Here is an 18654-nt window from a genome sequence, read left to right as displayed (position 1 = left end):
TTGCACACTGTCCTATGGTTCTTAAAACTGCATGGCTGGCTTGTTTGAATCCCTCTCAGGTTACTGATTTACTGAGTGATGGTCTTCTATCATTGTTTTCAATTGTTTTCAAAATTTGATACTTAAAATTGGCAGTCATAAGAGAAATCCCTAATTTTTACAGTATTACAAAACAATATAATTGATACTGTATACAGCATTTCATGTGACACCAGTTAACATATTTCAAAAAAAGTTTGCATAGGTAACTAAGTCTCCCAACAATCCAGGCACTTCATTATTAAATAAACTTCATTAAACCACTCCTTTTGGAATATTGGCCCAGTTGGAGAGCAGTAGCCTGCTTGTTGGCCTCTGGGCGTGTTCCAATGATTTTGTTTAAGGCTATGTTGGTGTTTTAAAACAATTACCATTTTATTCTTGTGGGAGAAATTGATATTTTACTAAAGCTTTTTGGGCAAACAAAATTGTTTTCCAATTTTTTCCTCATGCTTTATCAAAGAAAGCATTTCAGAAAATAAAATGACCTTAAAATATGTTTTGTTTTGAGTTAGAAATGTTTGCACCTACAGTAGGTATTTCGAGTGCTTTTGTTCATTTCTAGTTACCTTCTTTCTTGCTTCTTTTCAATAGTTCAAGCTTATATCACAAGCCTATGAGGTTTTGTCAGATCCTAAGAAGCGAAATCTCTATGACCAAGGTGGTGAACAAGCCATTAAGGAAGGAGGAGTAGGGGGTGGTGGTTTCTCCTCGCCGATGGACATCTTCGACATGTTCTTTGGTGGTGGTGGCAGAATGCAAAGGGAGAAAAGAGGTACATGAAGTAATTTCCCTAGTTCGTTAAAGATTTGGGAAGGGAGGAGGAATTTCTCTTATTTGTCTTGTAGAAAGACAGAGCTGGTGAGTAACATTGCCACTTAAGGATATATATATTTTTCAGAAGCCCAAAATTTCTAGCCATTTGTCTATATAATATTCCATTTGCCCAAACTCAAATCTTAGCCGTATAGAAGTCATGCAGTTTTTAGCACTTGTTTATTTTACATAAAATTTAAGTTAATATTCCAGGGAGCTCCATCTTGCAAAATATTGCAGATGCTGAAATCCAAGAAATGGTAGGAATACCCTGCAATGTTTTGGAGAGAAAATGTGTAAATATTAACATGCATGTGACCTTTCATCTGAACCATGAAAATTTTGGAAATTCAATACTTTTTAAACAAAAGCAGAGGCAGAAAAATGGATAATGGAGGAAAGGACAAAATCTTTAGCAGAGTGGAAGGTAGGTGTGATTAAATAACAAAGGTTAGGGGTTGGTGGCTAGGGGGGGGCAGTTAAACAAATGAGTCAGTGCAAAAATGGCAAATAATAATTAGTGGCCACTAATGTCTGAAGTAAAAATGGAGTGTGTAGGTTATGATTGAAAGCTGTTGAACTTTATTTTGAAATCAGAAGGCTGTAAAATGTCTAATTGAAAGATATGTCAGTTCCTTAGACTTCCCATTGAGCTTCACTGGATCAGTGTAGGGGGCTACAAGTAGAAATGTAATGAAGGCCTGAGCTCCATCTAGATTCTATTGTAGCTTGTTGTAACTCAACTTGTTTTACTGTTGAAATCAGTGAGTTTATTTAAAATTAAGCAAATCTAAAGAACACATCTTCTCTTCTCCATTTACAATAAGTCTTCAATTTATTTCCCCTCAAATGTGCAGTTTAAAAAGTGGTTATATAATTTTCTTGTAAGAAAAAATACAATAATGAATGTTACCTGTTGAATAATTGGTCATTACAAATAGGTGTAAGGTTCACACTGGAAATGGTCTCTGGTATACATCACAAAGGTGTTTTCCATAATATTCAATATTATTCAATAATCCACCAATTTTTTTAACCTGTGCAACATGTGCTTTTATCTAGCATTAGTACATGAGTTGTAACCCATAACAAAACTACAGTTCTCACTAAGTATTGGGAATCCCACTGACCTATACTTGAACTGTGCGCGCAGCTTATGGTGCAAGCAACGTACTTTTGATTTGTCTGGGAGTCTTTTGTATATGATCTGTTTCATGCATTGAGTACTTGCCAACTAATCACCTGTAAGTGGTTCTTTGTTCTTTGGCCAGGAGCATTTTGTGTTTTCAAGTTTGTCAAACCAGTCTAACTGGTCCATAAAATATTGGTTAAGAATTTGAGTGCTAGCTTTGATAATCTAATATGCAATTATACAAAAAGATGGAAGCTTTCAACCATTTGAAATTGATTTCAAGATTCATTGTGTGCCTATATTTAGGCCAAGGACACTAGGTCTAAACATATTTTTCCATCTCAAGCCCTGGTTTTTGATTACTTCAATTCAATATACATCCTTTTGTTTTAAAATCCTCATTTATAGAAACCACGGGTAATTGCATAAAATTGACTTTTTAAGTGTCTGGAGGAGCCAAGTTAAGAAACTCAAATATAAATGTAGGACTTTTTTCCCAAACATGCTAGTTTGGCAGCTTGAACTGTCGACAATGTTTTGCTTGTATGTCAATAAACTTAACTCTGATATTAGCTTCATACTGGAGGAAAGCACTGTTTTAATTAGAGGAACCGCTATTATTTGGCGATCGAATATCTAAATTTCGGACTATCCAGCAAGGTCCCAATGCTTGGCTATACTCTTGTCCAGCATTCAATTGTCCAAACATTCGACTACCTGACAAAATTCACCCTGCCTGTGTCGTTTGGCTAATCAATGTTCCTCTCTACTTACCAAACATTTTTCTTGCAAAAATCAGTGTCACCCTTTGAATATAGTTTTATTTGTCTTGTTTGCATTTTTGTATCTAGGCAAGGATGTTGTTCACCAGTTGGCTGTTTCACTTGAGGATCTGTACAATGGAGCCACAAGGAAACTGGCCTTGAAGAAAAATGTAATTTGTGATAAATGTGATGGTGAGTATGCATCTTATTTGGCTTGACCTTGAAATAAAACTCAACATTTGAAAATCTGGCTAGCATCGATCCAATTAGCTGAGATGTTGACAGCTCAATAGCATTGCATAGATTGACAGATAGTGTAGTGGGGAGGTTTGTTTCTGGAATAGTGGATTGAGTTTTGCAGCAGGAACTCTTCACTGATGGTAAGACCTTATCTCATTAGAGTAGTTAGATGAAAAGGAGTGATTTCAACTCAAGATAATAGCAGTACTCATGTAAGCAATGAAGATAAAATTCAGGGCAGTATGAAGGTGGCGAAGTAGAACTTTGCAAATTAGAGAATTAAAAAATCACGTGGTGCTGGTGGTGGTAGTAGTAGTTTAAAAGTAGCCCAGGAACTGGAGACAATTGAACAGGGAGCATAGTTTATTTTATCACTTATTTTATATATGTTACTCTTACTCCAAAGGGAAAAGTTAATCAAATTATTTACATAAGTGTTCAGGATTGTATTAATGCTTAATGGTTCATGAGGATGAGAAAAATGGTTAGAAATTTATGATCCACCAAAAGGTTACCAAGAAATTATTTAGGAGTGGAAGAAGAAAATTTGAATGTAAACTAGTAACAAGTATGAAGGCAAACAGCAAAAGAGCTTTTGCAATGTGAAAAGGAAAAGATGTAGCTAGGACAAATGTGGGTCCCTTACAGGTCTGGATATGAGCATTTCTAGTGGACAATAGGGAAACTACAGATGCAGAAATAAGAGTTGTGAAGCTGAGAAGCAAGTGAGGTGGACTTGCTGAGCTGCTAAGTTTTTTTGCAGATGTTTTTGTCACAATACTAATAACATCGGTGTGCCTCCGGAGAAGCATTAGTGTTCTGTTCTGCCTGCTATTTGCTTTCCTGGTTGGCTGAGGTGGGTGGTTGGTTGTTATTGGTTGGTAAGTGGGGGTCTAACTCCAAATGTTTGTTAATGGAGTTCCAGATTGTATGCCAGACCTCCAGGAACTCCTGTGCATGTCTGTTTGGCTTGCCCTAGGATGGGTATGTTGTCCCAATCGAATTGGTGTCTCTCTTTACAAGGATAAAAGTGATAGTTGATCATGGCTAATTGGTTCTTGTGTATCCTGATGGCTAGTTTTCTTCTGGTTTGCATTGTATAATGTTTGTGGCAGTCTTTACATGTTTTGTATATGGTTCTGTTGGTTGTGGATGTGGGATCCTTAATATTGCATCAGTAGCTATTGTAGCGTATTTGTCAGTTTGTGGGCTATCATGATACTTTAGGGGTTGAATAATCCAGTCATTTCTGATATGTCCTCTATGCATGGCAGGGTGACCAGTGTATCCGAACATATTGTCTTCCTATTGTGTAGACATTGGTGGATTATGCTTTTTGGATTACCATTGTTTTTGAAGGCATTGTTTAGGTGTTCTTCTTTGGCTTTGCACAGCCCTGGGCTGCTACAGTGTTATGGCTCACTTGAACAATGTTCTGACGCAGCTCTGTTTATAGGTGTTGGGATGGTTGTTATTGGAGCTCAGTACTTGATCTGTATGCATGGCCTTGCAATATTTGCTGGTCTGGACCTCACCATGGCCTTGCATTCAAGGAGGTGCTGGTGTTGGACCATTATGTCCTGGAAGGGAAGTCTTTTGTTCTCCTCTTTAATGAACTTTATGCTAGTGAGGATGTTTGAGTTGATGGATTTGTCCTGATTTAGTGCACTTTGCAAAACAAAGGTCATCCCATAGTGGATCCAAAGTTTAGGATGGATAGTGGGAAGGGCTGCCCATTTACGATAACTGATGTGGTTTTCCAGTTGTGGTGCTGTCTGTTGCCATCTATTGATAAGTATCAGTGTCTGCTAGCAGTTAGCTTTCTTGATGTATTTTGCATTTATACATATGACTGTCATATGCCTTTTGTCTGCAAGTGTTAAGGGTGTTCCATTCATTCATTCTGCTTAGCTTTGTGGTTTATCTACCTGATGGTCTGTTGGGTATCTTCAGTGAGTCTGTTTCTAGAATAGATATTAATGCCCCAGAAAGTCAGTTTTATTGGCATATCTGGGGTTATAGTTGTCTGCATAGCAGGATAGCTTTTTTGGTGTCTGAGTGGTCAGTCGACAGGTTCCTTATCCGAGATTGCTGCGGGTGAGTTTTTAGTTTCTCCTGTAGGGCCAGTCTTTTCATTATCTTGGTTGTGTGTTGCTGGAAAAGCACAGCAGGTCAGGCAGCATCCGAGGAGCAGGAAAATTGACATTTTGGGCTGGAGCCCTTCATCAGGAACTAAGTCCTCTTGTCTGCCCCCTCTCATCTCCAGCATCTGCAGACCTCAGTCTCCTTTTCATTATCTTGGTCTTCAGTTGCATTATGGTGATGCTCGTTTGTGTTGCGGTCAATTCACGGTCCGTTGGGTTGGAATTTTTATGGTGTGCAGTTTTCTGTTCGTTTATGAAGGTGGTTGTGGGCATTATGAATCATGAGTGGTAGCAGAATGCTACAGGTAAATTCAGCAAACCAGGAGACACTTATCAAGTGGGACAAAACACTAACTTTTAATAGAGGTGCACTGATGTTACCTAGTATGGTGATTAAATGTCTGTAAGCAAACTTACCAGCTCCAGTGAACGAGTCAACAATCATCCACAAACAGAGCTACAAATTGTTCCAGAACTGTGAGCCTACAAGCACATGTTCAAACTAGTCTGACAATGGGAAACTAATGCCATCTGATGGAGTTCCACCGTGCGCAACTTCATTTCCTACATAAATGTCTCCGAAAACAGGTACTATCACAGTAGAAAATACAAGTCACCTCTCAACACCCCACAAAATCAGGACAGCAGGACAACAGGTGCAGCCTGCTATATACAGATCATGAATGGACCAGAACACTAGAATGAGCCATCACCATGAAACAGCACCAGACCAAGACAAGGAAAATACTGGCCCTACAGGAGAAACTAAACACACTCACAGCAACAACACTGACAAATTAGGCACTTGTCTGTCTGACTACTCACACCAAAAAAGCTGTCATGGTACAAAAACTGAACTATAATCACTTGCCAATAGAACGGACTTCCTGGTGGCATAAGTATCTACTCTCCATTTTTTTAAAAGGAAACAATGGACTCTAAGGAACCCAAAAAACCATCAGGCTAAAGTAGCCACAACACTAACTAGAAAATGTGTGGAACACCCTCCACCACATTAGAGGAAAGCCCTAGTTGGACTTAGGAAAGACAAGAACAGTAATCTTACCTGCAGACAAGAGGCACATGACTATCATAAGGAGCACGATATGTAGAAAAAGCAAGCATTAGTAGATACCAACACTTACCAACAGATGGTGACAGACTCAACACAACTGGAAAACCACACTGCAGCTACCCTGAAAAATCTACTCAATGGGTGAATTCACAAGATTGGTTACAAAATAACTGAATCCAGAGCTGCACTGATGTTGCCTAATAGTGACAAAACATCTGCAAACTTATCAATTCAACAAGCAAGTCAACAATCTCATCTACGCCCTGAGCTAACAACCTTCCCAAAGCATCTGACTCCGACAGGTGCAAAATGCTCAAACTAACCTGACAATGGGAAACTAATGTCGTCTGACAAAGTACTACCATGAGCGCACCCTCCTATGGACTCCCCAAGGTGCACAAACCAGAGGTCCCCTTCAGACCCATAGTTTCACTTTAGGGTACACTGACATAAGACTAGCAAAAGAACAAGGGAGACTGAAACACCTGGTAAACAGCTCAATCCACTCTATCCAAAAATTGTTCAACATTAAAGACTCTAGAATAGATGAAGATGAGGTTATGATTTCCTTTGACATGACTGCAATATTTACCTCCATTGACATCTCCCTAGCCAAGGTAAACATTAGCCTTGCCATTAGACTGACCAGTAATGCATACACTCAACAATACCAACACCATCAGCAAGGACAGCACCCTCAACCTACTGGAGCTGTGCCCCTCAACCCACTTCATCTTCAATGGCTAGGTATACAGATAAATCAACAGAACACCCATGGGATCACTATCAGAATTAATAGCAGAAGCTGTAATGCAAAGACTAAAACAGACAACCCTTCTCACTATCCAGCCTAAACTTTGGATTTGCTACAGGATGACATCTTTTGTCATTACCAAATGCATTCAATTGGAAGAAACCCATCAATATAAACAACATCCTCACCAGCATAAAGTTTGCCAAAGAAGAGAACAACAACAGACTACTTTTCCTGGATGTAGTGGTTGAACACAAGGCCAACTGTGAGCTACAGACCATATACAAGAAAGGCCACCCTTACAAATCAAGTACTCTTAACAGCAACCATCCCAACATCCACAAATGGAGTGCATCAGAACATTGATCCAGCAAGTTGTAACACACTGCAGCACTCTGGAGCTGCGCAGTGGCAAAGAACAGCACCTATACGGCATCCTCAAAACAGTAGTTATCCAAAAAGTGTAGTCTGCTGGAAACTGGCAACTTCACTACAACAGCCACCTCTGTTACACACAATATCATGTAAAGACTGCCACAAACATTGCATAGGGCAAACTGGAAGAAAACTAGCCATCTGATACACTAACTAGGAGGAAGTGAGCACTGCAGATGCTGGAGATCAGTTGTGTGTAGTGCTGGAAAAGCACAGTAGGTCAGGCAGCAGCCGAGGAGCAGGAGCATAGATGTCTTAGGCATAAGCCCTTCATTGGAATGAGGCTTGTGGGTCAGGGGGCTGAGTGATTAAATGGGAAGGGGGTGGGTCTGGAGGTGCACCACACTCTACTCTAATATGAAACTGGCCACCAAGCGACATAATCCACTATCACCTGTGTCCATACACACTGACAAAGAAGGATATCCGTTTGACTGGGGCAACACTTCCGTCGTAGGTCAAGCCAAACAAAGACATGCACAGGAATTCCTGGAGGCCTGGTATTCAACTCAGAACTCCATTAACAAACTTGTAGATTTAGACCCCTTGTACCAATCAATGAAACAAAACCAGAATTGATGCCACCCACTTCAGCAAACCGGTGTGCGCACATAGCACGCAGGACAGAACACCAACAAATCATCGGAGGTGCACTGATGGTGTTACTTAGTATGTGACAAAGCATCTGCAAACAAACCTAGTAGCTCAGCAAGCAAGTCAATGATCTCATCCACAACTGAAGCTACAAATCTTCTCAAAACTTCAATGCAGTTATTAGTGAACAAGTAGTATTTAAAAAGAATTTACTGGATTGAAAATGTTTAAAGCCTATGGGCCAGATGAGCTTCACATTGAGGTGGCTAGAGCTAGTGGATGCATTGGTAGTTATCTTTCAAAACTTAATAGGTTCTGCAAAGGTTCCTGCAAACTGGGAATTAGCAATTGTAACCCCATTATTTAAGAATGGAGGAAAAATGCAATCAGATTCTAGATGTTATTATCAGGAATGTAATAACTGGATATTTAAAAGATTTGAAAGGATAGTATTTGATAAATCTGTTGGAATTTTGAAGTCCTTTCTAGCATGGATAAAAATGAACCAGTGATGTATTTTGGTTTTTTTGATAAACCACAGGTTTTATTGATAATCATTGCGTTTATGATACAAACATTAAGATTTCTGGAAACTAATGACAAAGCAAAGTCACTAGTTGGCAATTAGGGAAAGTGGCATTGAGGTAAATGATCAGCCTTTACATGACTGAATGATAAAGGAGGCTTGACAGGTGGCAAGACATTGTGATCCAAAGGAAGTTCCAAATGAAATTAAAGGAGCAGGAAAGCAATTAATGTTCTTAAGTTTATTCCCAGTATGTAAACTTTCCACATTATTATGATGAGGAAAATGCATTAATTCCATATTTAATGCTTTTTTTAAACACAGGCTGTGGAGGCAAGAAAGGTGCTGTAGAAAAGTGTCCAAACTGCAAAGGTAGAGGGATTGAAATCCATGTACAACAAATTGGACCTGGAATGGTGCAGCAGATTCAGACAATGTGCTCAGAATGCCATGGACAGGGTGAACAGATTAATCCAAAAGACCGCTGCAAGAATTGTAATGGACGGAAAATAGTGAAAGCGAGAAAAATACTTGAAGTCTATGTAGACAAAGGTAAAATAAGTTCAGGAAAGATGCTGTGATGTTTGTTCATGGGGCTGGTATGCACATCAATTAATTGCATGTCATCAAATTATTTTCATATATCTTTAGGTATGCAAGACGGACAGAAGATAACATTCCATGGAGAGGGAGATCAGGAGCCTGGATTAGAACCTGGTGATGTTATCATTGTGCTTGATCAAAAGGACCATGATGTATTCCAAAGGCATGGAAATGACTTGGTAATGAAAATGGAAATCCTGCTGGTGGAAGCTTTATGTGGTTTTAAAAGGACAATAGGAACACTTGACAGAAGGACATTGCTGATTTCTTCCAAGCCAGGTTAATACCAACATTGCTTCAGAGCCTTTACAATGCTAGGAAAATAATCAAGTGGTAATATTACTGAAAGCTTTATTGCCTTTTCTCAAGTTTGATTTGGTGCAATTATTTTCTATTCAGTTGCAATAGCACAAACTTCAGATATACAACAGACTTTAAAATAATTCTGTTTTACCATCTACTATGCATAACTTATAAAATTTTTTTATTTCTCCTGTTCCTATATAAAGATGAGCGGTATTATCTTGTCACTGCAATTTGAGTTTTTTAAGTATTTCAAATTTGTTTAACCTTTCACATCTCCTGACTAATGAGTTAAGGGGCAAGTTTAATAAATGATTTGAGTAAAATATTACCTTGGGAACAGTGACCATGACACGGTAAAATTTAGTATTCATTTTGTGAGAGAGAAACTCATGGAAAGAAGTGTTCTGAACTTAAATAAGAGTTACATAAGAATGAGGGCAGAATTGGTTGGAGTAACCTGAGAAATGTGCTCAGCAGAAAAAGCAGATGTGGGACAGTTGCAGACATTTAAGAAAATACTTCATGATTCAGTTACAATCTATCCCAGTGAAATGGAAGGATTTAAACCTACCATGGGATTCTATGTAGGGATTCCTACAGTGTGGAAACAGGCCATTTGGCCCAACAAGGCCACACTGACCCTCTGAGTATCCCACCCAGGCCCATTCCCCTAATTAATGCACCAAATCTACACATCCCTGAAAATAATGGGCAATTTAGCATGGCGAATTCACCTAACCCCCACATGTCTGTGGAAGGAAGCTGGAGGAAACCCACGTGCACGCTGGGAGACTGTATAAGCTCCACAGTCACCAGAGGCTAGAATTGAATCTGTGTCCCTGGTGCTGTGAGGCAGCAGTTCTAACCACTAAGGCATTGTGCCACCCTTAACCAAGGAAGTTATTGATTATGTATTTTTCCTTTCAATTTGATAGTGTGGTAAAAATTAATGTAAGCTGGCGGATTAGGGAAGTTTTAAAAGCCAGCAAAGATGATAAAGGGAAAAAGCAAACTAACAAGTAATTTAAAAATACAGTCAGAGCTTTAAATATATAAAATGGCAGAGGCCAAAATGAGCATGTCTCTTTGATGACAAGACTGAGGAAATAATGGGGAGCCAGGAAATGGCTGAGGAGTTGAATAAATACTTTGCATTAGACTTTATGGTGAAGGACATTAAGTTTTACAAAAATTCTAAATCAAGGGCTAAAGAGAAGCAGGAAATAATACGATAACTATCCCTAGAGTAAAAGGATGAGTGAAATTAATGGGCTGAAGGCTGCTAAATCCCCTAAATCTGATGTATTACATCTTATGATTTTAAAGAAAGTAGCCAGAGTAAAAGATTGCTAAGCCACTGGCGAAGATCTTTGCTTCCTCACTGTCCATGGGACTTGTACCAGAGGATTGGAAGGAGGCGAATGTTCCTCTTTTTCAAGAAGGGTAAAAGGAAACCCCTGGCAATTAAACACCAGTCAGTCTTGTGTCTGTGGTCATCAAGGTTTTGGAAAGAGTCATAAATCCAATCCCTCGATTATTTGGAAATGCATAGCATGATTAAAGGTGGTCAGCATGGCTTTGAGGAGCAGGTCATGCCTCTCATCTTATTGGATTCTTTGAGGAGCTGATGAGACAGGTCAAGCAGTGGATGTGGTGTATGTGCACTTCAAGGCATTTGATAAGGTTCCCCATGGTAGGCTCAGTGGCTCAGTTAGGAGGTATGGGATACAGGGAGTTTGGCTGTCTGGATTCAGAATTGGATGGCTGAAGAAGGCAGAGGATGGTTTTAGATGGAAGGTATTCTGTCTGGAGGTCAGAGGTGAGTGATGTCCCATAGGGTCTGTTTTTGGGCCTCTGCTCTGTCATTTTTATAAGTGACTTGGATGAGGAGGTTGAGGGGTGGGTTAATAAATTTGCAGATGACGACAACGGTTGGAGGTACCGTTGATAGTATTGCAGGCTGCAGAGTGACATAGGATGCAGAGCTGAGCTGAGAAATGGCAAATATCAACCTGGATAAATGCGAAGTGATGCATTTTGGAAAGTCGAACTTGAATGCTGAATACAGGATTGTTGGCAGTGTGGAGAAACAGCAGGATCTTGGTGTTCAAGTGCATAGATCCCTCAAGGTTGCCACCCAAGTGGCACATGGGTTAAGAAAGCACATGGTGTTTTGGCTTTCATTATCAGGGGATTGAGTTTAAGAGCAATAAGGTTTTGCTGCAGCTTTACAAAATCCTGGTGAGACCACACTTGGAATATTGTGTCCAGTTCTGGTTGTCCTATTAGAGGAAAGAAACGGAGGCTTTGGAGAGTGCAAAGAGGATGCTGCCTGAATTGGAAGGCTTGTCTTATGGGGAGGTTGACTAAGTTCAAATGTTTCTCTCTGGAGAAGAGGAAAAGAGGTGACCTGATCGAGAGAGATAAAGTAATGAGAGGCATGGATAGAGTTGATAGGGCAGGATCATAGTTTTAAGGTGTTAGGAGAAAGGGTATAGAGGAGACGTCCGAGGTAGGTTCTTTACACAATTGTGAATGCATGGACTGTGTTGCCAGCAGTGGTGGTGGAAGCAGAGTCATTAAGGACATTTAAGTGATTGTTGGACATATGGACAGCATTGAATTGAGGGGTGTGTAGGTAGGTTATTTTAGATTAGGAATAATCCTCTACACAACATATTGGGCCGAAGGGCCTGTTTTATGCTGTACTTTTCTGTGTTCTATGTTCCATCCCTCTCTCCCTATCCCATCTGTACCTGTCTACATTTTTATGGTGAAATTCTACTTGTTTCCACCACTATCTCTGGCAGCCCATTCGAGACAATCTCCATGTTCTGTGGGAAAATATTTCCCCTCTGGACTCTTCTGTGTATTTCCTCACTATAAACCTATGCCCTCTAGTTTTAGACTCCCCTATCCTAGGGAAAAGCTGTGGTTGAGTGGAGTGCCTCAGGTTGGTACTGAGCTCATTACTGTTTATCTATTATCACTGATTTAGATAAGAATGTGCCAGGCATGATTTGTAAGTTTGCAGGTGGCAGTAAAATGGGCAGTTTTGTAGACAGTGTGGAAAGTTATTGAATTGCAGCAGGACCTTGATCAGCTGGGGAAATAACAAATAGAATTTAATAAAGATAAGTGTGAGATCTTGCGTTTTGGAAAGTCAAATCAAGGTAGGAGTTTCATGGTGAATGGTAGGGCCTTAAGGAATGTAATGGAACAGAGGGACCTCGGCATTCAGGTTCACAATTCTCTGAAAGTGGAATCATGGGTAGATAACTGTGAAGGAGGCTTTTGGCGCACAGATCTTCAGCTAAGGTGTTCAAGTATTGAAGTTGGGAAGTTATGTTGTAGTTCTGCAGGATGTTGGTGAGGCTGCACTTGGGGTATTGTTCAGTTTTGGTCACCTTGTTATAGGAAGGATGGGGAGTGGTGAGGGGTGCATTATTAAACTGGAAAGAGTGCATAAGAAATTTGAGGATGTTGCCAGGACTCAGTGATCTGAGGAGACAAGCTAGGACTTTAAGAGCATGGGAGACCAAGGCGGGGGGGAACCTTTTATAAAGGTGTATAAGATCATTGGGCATGGAGAGGGTGACTGCATTCAGTTTTTTCCCCAGAGTTGGAGATTTGAGGACTTGAGGGTATCAGCTTATGGGTAGTGGAAAAGAATAAAAGGGAACAGCGGGGCAACGTTTTTTACACAGTGGTTTGCATATGGAATGAGTTGCCAGTGGAAGTGGCTGAGGCAGGTGCATTAGCAGCATTTAAAAGTCATTTGGACAAATACTTGAATAGGACAGGATTGGAAGGATATGGACCAAGTGCAGTGAAAGGCAGTTAGCACTTTTGTTGGCATGGACCAGTTTGGAGCAAAGGGGCTGTCTCTGTGCTGTAAGTCTCTGATTCTATGGCTGCCTATCTTACCTATGTCCCCCATGATTTTATATGCCTCTATAAGGTAATCCCTGTCTCTTAAGCTCCAGGGTGGCAAAAGTCTGAGCCTATCCAACCTCTCAACTCAAACCTTCCAGTCCTGGTAGCATCCTTGTATACCTTTCCTGCTTTTTTTTTCTAGTGTAATATCCTTTCTCTTGTCAGGTGACTGGAACTACACACAGTACTCTAAACATGGCCTCACCAAGTCTTGTAGGAGAAAGTGAGGACTGCAGATGCTGGAGATCAGAGCTGAAAATGTGTTGCTGGAAAAGCGCAGCAGGTCGATTCTCTTGCTCCTTGGATGCTGCCTGACCTGCGCTTTTCCAGCAACACATTTTCAGCTCACCAAGTCTTGTACAGCTTCAACAAAATATTACAACTGCTTTATTCAGTGCCCTGGCCAGTGAAAGCTAGCATTCTGAAAGTCACCTTCACTGCCCTTTCTACCTGTGACTCCATTTTCAAGGAGCTATGAACCTGTATTCATATGTTTGCTCTATAACATTCCCCAGCTCTCTACCATTTGACTATGTCCTGCCATGGTTTGCCTTGCCAAAATGTAACACCTTGTAATTATCTAAATTAAACTCCATCTGCCACTCCTCAATCCACTGGTGCTTTTGATCAAGATCTTTCTGCATTCCCAGATAACCTTCACTGTCCATTATACCAATCTTGGTGTCATCCACAAACCTACTAACCATACCTCCTGAAATTCTCATCCACATTGTTTATATAAATAATGAATCTCAGTGCACCCAACACCAGTTACCGTGGCACACTGTGGTCACAGGTATCTAGTCTGAAAAACAAGCCCTCTACCATATGCTGTCTTCTACTGTCAAGCCAATTTTGTAACCAATTGGCTGGCTCTCCCTGGAACCTGAGATTTAACATTACTCAACAACCTACTTTGTTAAAGGCCATTTAGATGCCATCCACTGCACTGTCCTCATCCACTTTCATGGTTACCCCTTTAAAAATATTTAACCAAAGTCATGAAACATGATTTTCCCCCACACAGCCATGCAGACTATCTCAAATGAATCCTTGCTTCGAACAAATGCCTGTAGATCTTGTCACTCAGAATCCCCTCCAATAACTTATCACCATGGACATTAGGCTCACTGGTTTGTAGTTCCCTGGGATTTCCCTGCAGCCTTGAATAGTGGTACAACATTGGCCACCCTCCAGTCTTTGGGCACTTCACCTGTGGCTGTTGATACAAATATTCCTGCTAGGGGCTCCATAATTTACTCCAAGTCTCCCACAAAGTCCAGGGATATACTTCAGGTCTGGGGGATTTATCTATCTAATGCATTCTAGACTTCCAGCACACCTCTTTTGTAACGTGGACTCTCTAAGACATTTATTTTCTCAAGTTCCCTTGCATCCAGACCTTTCTCAACAGTAAATACTGATGAGAAATATTTAGAATCTCACCCATCTCTTGTGGCTTTGCACCATAGATGACCTTGTTGATCTTTGAGTCCCTGTTCTCCCTATTTACTCTTTTGCCACCTTGTACTCGCAAAATCTCTTTGGATTCTCCTTTATCTCATCTGCCAAAACTGCCTTGTGTCCCCTTTTAGTTTTCCTGATTTTTCTTAAGTGTATTCTGACATGCTGTATACTCAAGGAATTCATTTGATCCCAAGTTCAGACAGTGTTTCTACATGAGTTCTACTCATATTTTACCAACATCAGAATAAAGTCTAACTGATATAACATTGTAGCTTACCCCTTTGCTTTTACAGATATCGCTGTTACCTTAGCTACTCTTGACATTGTAGTTAGTCTGTTCCAACTAACGGGCTCTAGAGAAGGGTTTTTGTTAGTCAGTTGAAGAACCAAGGCTATCATGCCAATTGATCACTAGTGGAATAACAAATTACAAGATGGGCAATTCATGTTCCTAGGTCCTGATTAATCTTGCCATCTGAATAATGAGCTTTACAATTCTGATCCTACTACTGGTTCTAATATTCTGAAATTCATCACCTTTTTTGAAATGTCAAAAAAATTGACATTGGCTGCTCTTGCACCACCACATGGTTGTCTGCTGCTTCAAGTCATTGTTACTAATGACTTATGCAAGTATACTTTTAAAGAGTTTTTGTCTTAGGCCTGCCTTATTTAACCTCCTTACTAAACAAATATTTCCTTTTACTTTTCAAGCTCCCTCTTTCATTCCCTGAAATCCCATCTTTCAATGTATTCACTCTTTTTCTGTATTTGTTCTGTTTAAAATGCCTCCTTGCTCACTTACTGCTCTAGGATACAGACTGGGCAGAGCCTCTTGTAGCCAAATGTTCAGACAACACACAAATGTTGGTATGGCAAGATGGATGCAAACACTTTAGATGTTAGTTATTCTGGCAAGCAAAATATGTGGGGGAAAATGTGAAGTTATTCATTTTGTAAGGGAGAACAAAACTATTTTGAAAACGGAGGAAAGCTGTTGAAGGGACGGAGTACTTCAGCATGAAATACAAAGCTGGTGCATAGGTGCAGCAGGTAACCAGGAAAGCTAATGGAATGTTGTCTGTTACTCAAGTTGCTTGTGAGACTAGACTTGGAGTTCTGTGAGCAGTTTTTGATCCCTTATTTGAGGAAAGATTTTATTTCATTAGAGGCAGTTCAGTGAAGGTTCTCTAGGAGGAGGATTGTCCCATGACAAAGCTAAACTGGTTGGGACTCTACTTACTGGATGCTGAATAGACACGCTCCTTATGGGAGTCTAGGACCAGAGGGGACAGTCTCAAAATAAAGGGGTGTCGATTCAAGGCTGAGATGGGGACTGAGAGTTGAGTCTTTGAAGCTACTTGCTACTTGTGGGGTCAAAGTCCTTTATATACATTTTAAGACTGAGGTAAATATGTTTTTATCAAGGAATAGATGGGTTATGGAGAAAGGCAGGAAAGTGCATAATCTTAATGCAGAGTGGGCTTGGTGTCAAATGGCAAATCTTTGTTCCTATTTCAAATGTTCTTATGGTTTTCCTCATCCAGTCTAGTGCCCCTGCATTTTTAATCAGTAAGTTTAGCCCAGTGATCTGGTGTTCTAGTTTAATTTTTTGAACTTTTTTTTTAGGTGAAGTTATAAAAGTTGGAAGCCTTAAATCTGTTCGTAATGAAGGTTTGCCCATTTATAGAGATCCATTTGAGAAAGGATTGCTGATCATTCAATTCTCAGTAAGTATCATCACTGCATGCAATGATATTTAAGATATGATTTGGTTTTTTGGTCGTTACTTATTCCTGCCTCATCTGCAGGTGAAGTTTCCTCCGTATGGCTGGATTCCATCACAAGACCTGACAATGTTGGAGGATTTGCTTCCACCACGTCAAGAATTAATGATCACTGATGACATGGAACCTGTGGAGTTAACAGAATTTGTCTCAGAGCAGCATAGAAGTTATCGTGGGGAGGTATATGAAGAAGATCAAAAGCCTAGAGGTGGTGTCCAATGTCAGACATCCTAAACAATTGGTGACTAGTGTTTTAAAGATTCTGTAGTGCATCAAAACTATTTTAATATTAAAAAAATTACATTGGTTATTTGCAAAAAGGACTGCATTATTTCTATCATAACTACTGAGCATAATAGTCTTTTTTCCCTTGGTTTGGCAGATAACAGACTTCAGTTTTGTCATTAGTTATTTGTATTGACGTGCTGTGTGCTGGTCCTTGTTGTCATTTGCCTGGTGTATGTGATAAAACATGCAAAGTTGTCCACGTGTACTTCTAATATCATATCTGGTAGCACTTGTCTGGAGTCCAGATATCCTATCTGGAGCAACATTGTTTTTCTGGTCTTCTGATATTAAACTAAACTTAAATAAAATTACATCAGTTTTTTGAAATACTGTAGTTGGAAAAAGCTTGTTGCAGTATTCAGTAAATTCTTCAAAATCCAGAAGAAATTCGAAGTTAAAAATGGAAAAATGCAAAGATCTGACTGTATAAATCTTCAAGGCAGGACAGATGAGGTTGTGGGTTCAGGATCCATTTTGGGGAATTAAGTCTAATCCACACTTGGTCCGGTCCAGTACATTACTGAGTGTTCTTCTGTTGTAAGTCAGTCATGGAGTTGTACAGCATGAAACAGACCCTTCGGTCCAACTTGTCCATGCTGACCAAATAACCCAAACCAATCTAGTCCCACCTGTCAGCACCTGGTTCAAAACACTCTTAAACCCTTCCTATTCATATACCCATCCAGATGACTTTAATGTTGCAATTGTCCTCTCCACCATTTCCTATGGCAGCTTATTCCATACATGCACCACCCTCTGCTTGAAAAAATTGCCCCTGACCTCTTTAATATCTTTCCCCTCACCCTAAACCAATCCCCTCTAGTTCTGGATTCCCCCACCCCAAGAAAAAGACTTAGGATAAATAGACAATCAAGCCCCTCGTGATTTTATAGACCTCTAAGATTACCCCTCAGCCTCTGAAGTTCCAGGGAAAATCTGATGTGCGGTTCTGATTGCAAAATGTTCAGCATTGCTTTCAACTCCTCAAATACTGTAGCAGTCCATCTTCAGATGCAGTAAGATTTGGAGAAAGGCCAGGCTAGAGCTACTGTATAAACACAGTAGCCACAAAGCAGGTCAAAGGCTAGGAATGCTATGATGAATAACTGCCTGGCTCCTCAAAGCCTGTCCATTTGAAAGGTGCAAGTCAGAGGTATGAAAGCATATCCTCACTTGTCTGCATATGGGTAGTTCCATTATCATTCAAGAAACGTACCATCCAAGATGCAGCCACATCCACCATGGGCAGTTTGTTCTGCCTACACTTCTGTAATGAATGACATGGGCAGCAGGTGCATGGTTTGGAATGTCACTACCTGCAGGGGTCACAGCCTAAGGCTATGCTGTAGACCATTTAGGAATGAGATGAAAAGTTTCCTCATCCAGAGACTGGTAACTCTGGAATTCTCTGCCACAGAAAGCAGTTAAGGACAAAACATGCTTCTCAAGAAGCAGCTAGATAGCCTTTTTTGTAAAGGGTTAAAATGTGTGATGCTGGAAAAGTACAGCTGGTCAGGCAGCATCCAAGGAGCAGAAGTGTCTATGTTTAGAGTGTAAGCTCTTCTGGAATGCTTGGATGCTGCCTGACTGGCTGTGCTTTTTCAGTGCCACACTTTGTGACTCTGATCTCCAGCATCTGCAGTCTTTACTTTCTCATCCTTCCTAAAGGGGTCAAAGCTATGGGAAAGAAGCAAAAACTGGATATTGATTTGGATGGTCACAGTATGCAAGTCTGCAATCCTAGTATC

The 18654-nt window shown here is 40.2% G+C and overlaps 1 protein-coding gene across 1 annotated transcript in view; it reads left to right on the top strand.

Moving 5' to 3' along the window:
* The window catches only part of LOC140458528 (dnaJ homolog subfamily A member 4-like), a 28169-nt gene extending 10936 nt beyond the window's left edge, over positions 1-17233 (top strand). The window contains exons 3-8 of the mRNA XM_072553283.1: positions 634-814; positions 2839-2943; positions 8844-9071; positions 9171-9401; positions 16461-16561; positions 16643-17233. Coding sequence (XP_072409384.1) covers positions 634-814; positions 2839-2943; positions 8844-9071; positions 9171-9401; positions 16461-16561; positions 16643-16852 — 1056 coding nt within the window. The 3' untranslated portion in view covers positions 16853-17233. The remainder of the gene's footprint in view (positions 1-633; positions 815-2838; positions 2944-8843; positions 9072-9170; positions 9402-16460; positions 16562-16642) is intronic.
* Positions 17234-18654: the final 1421 nt, after the last annotated feature.

This window comes from Chiloscyllium punctatum, chromosome 33 (assembly GCF_047496795.1).
Source record: "Chiloscyllium punctatum isolate Juve2018m chromosome 33, sChiPun1.3, whole genome shotgun sequence".
NCBI lineage: Eukaryota > Metazoa > Chordata > Chondrichthyes > Orectolobiformes > Hemiscylliidae > Chiloscyllium > Chiloscyllium punctatum.
The sequence above is the reverse complement of the archived record's forward strand: the minus strand, read 5'-3'. Positions and strand labels throughout refer to the sequence as shown.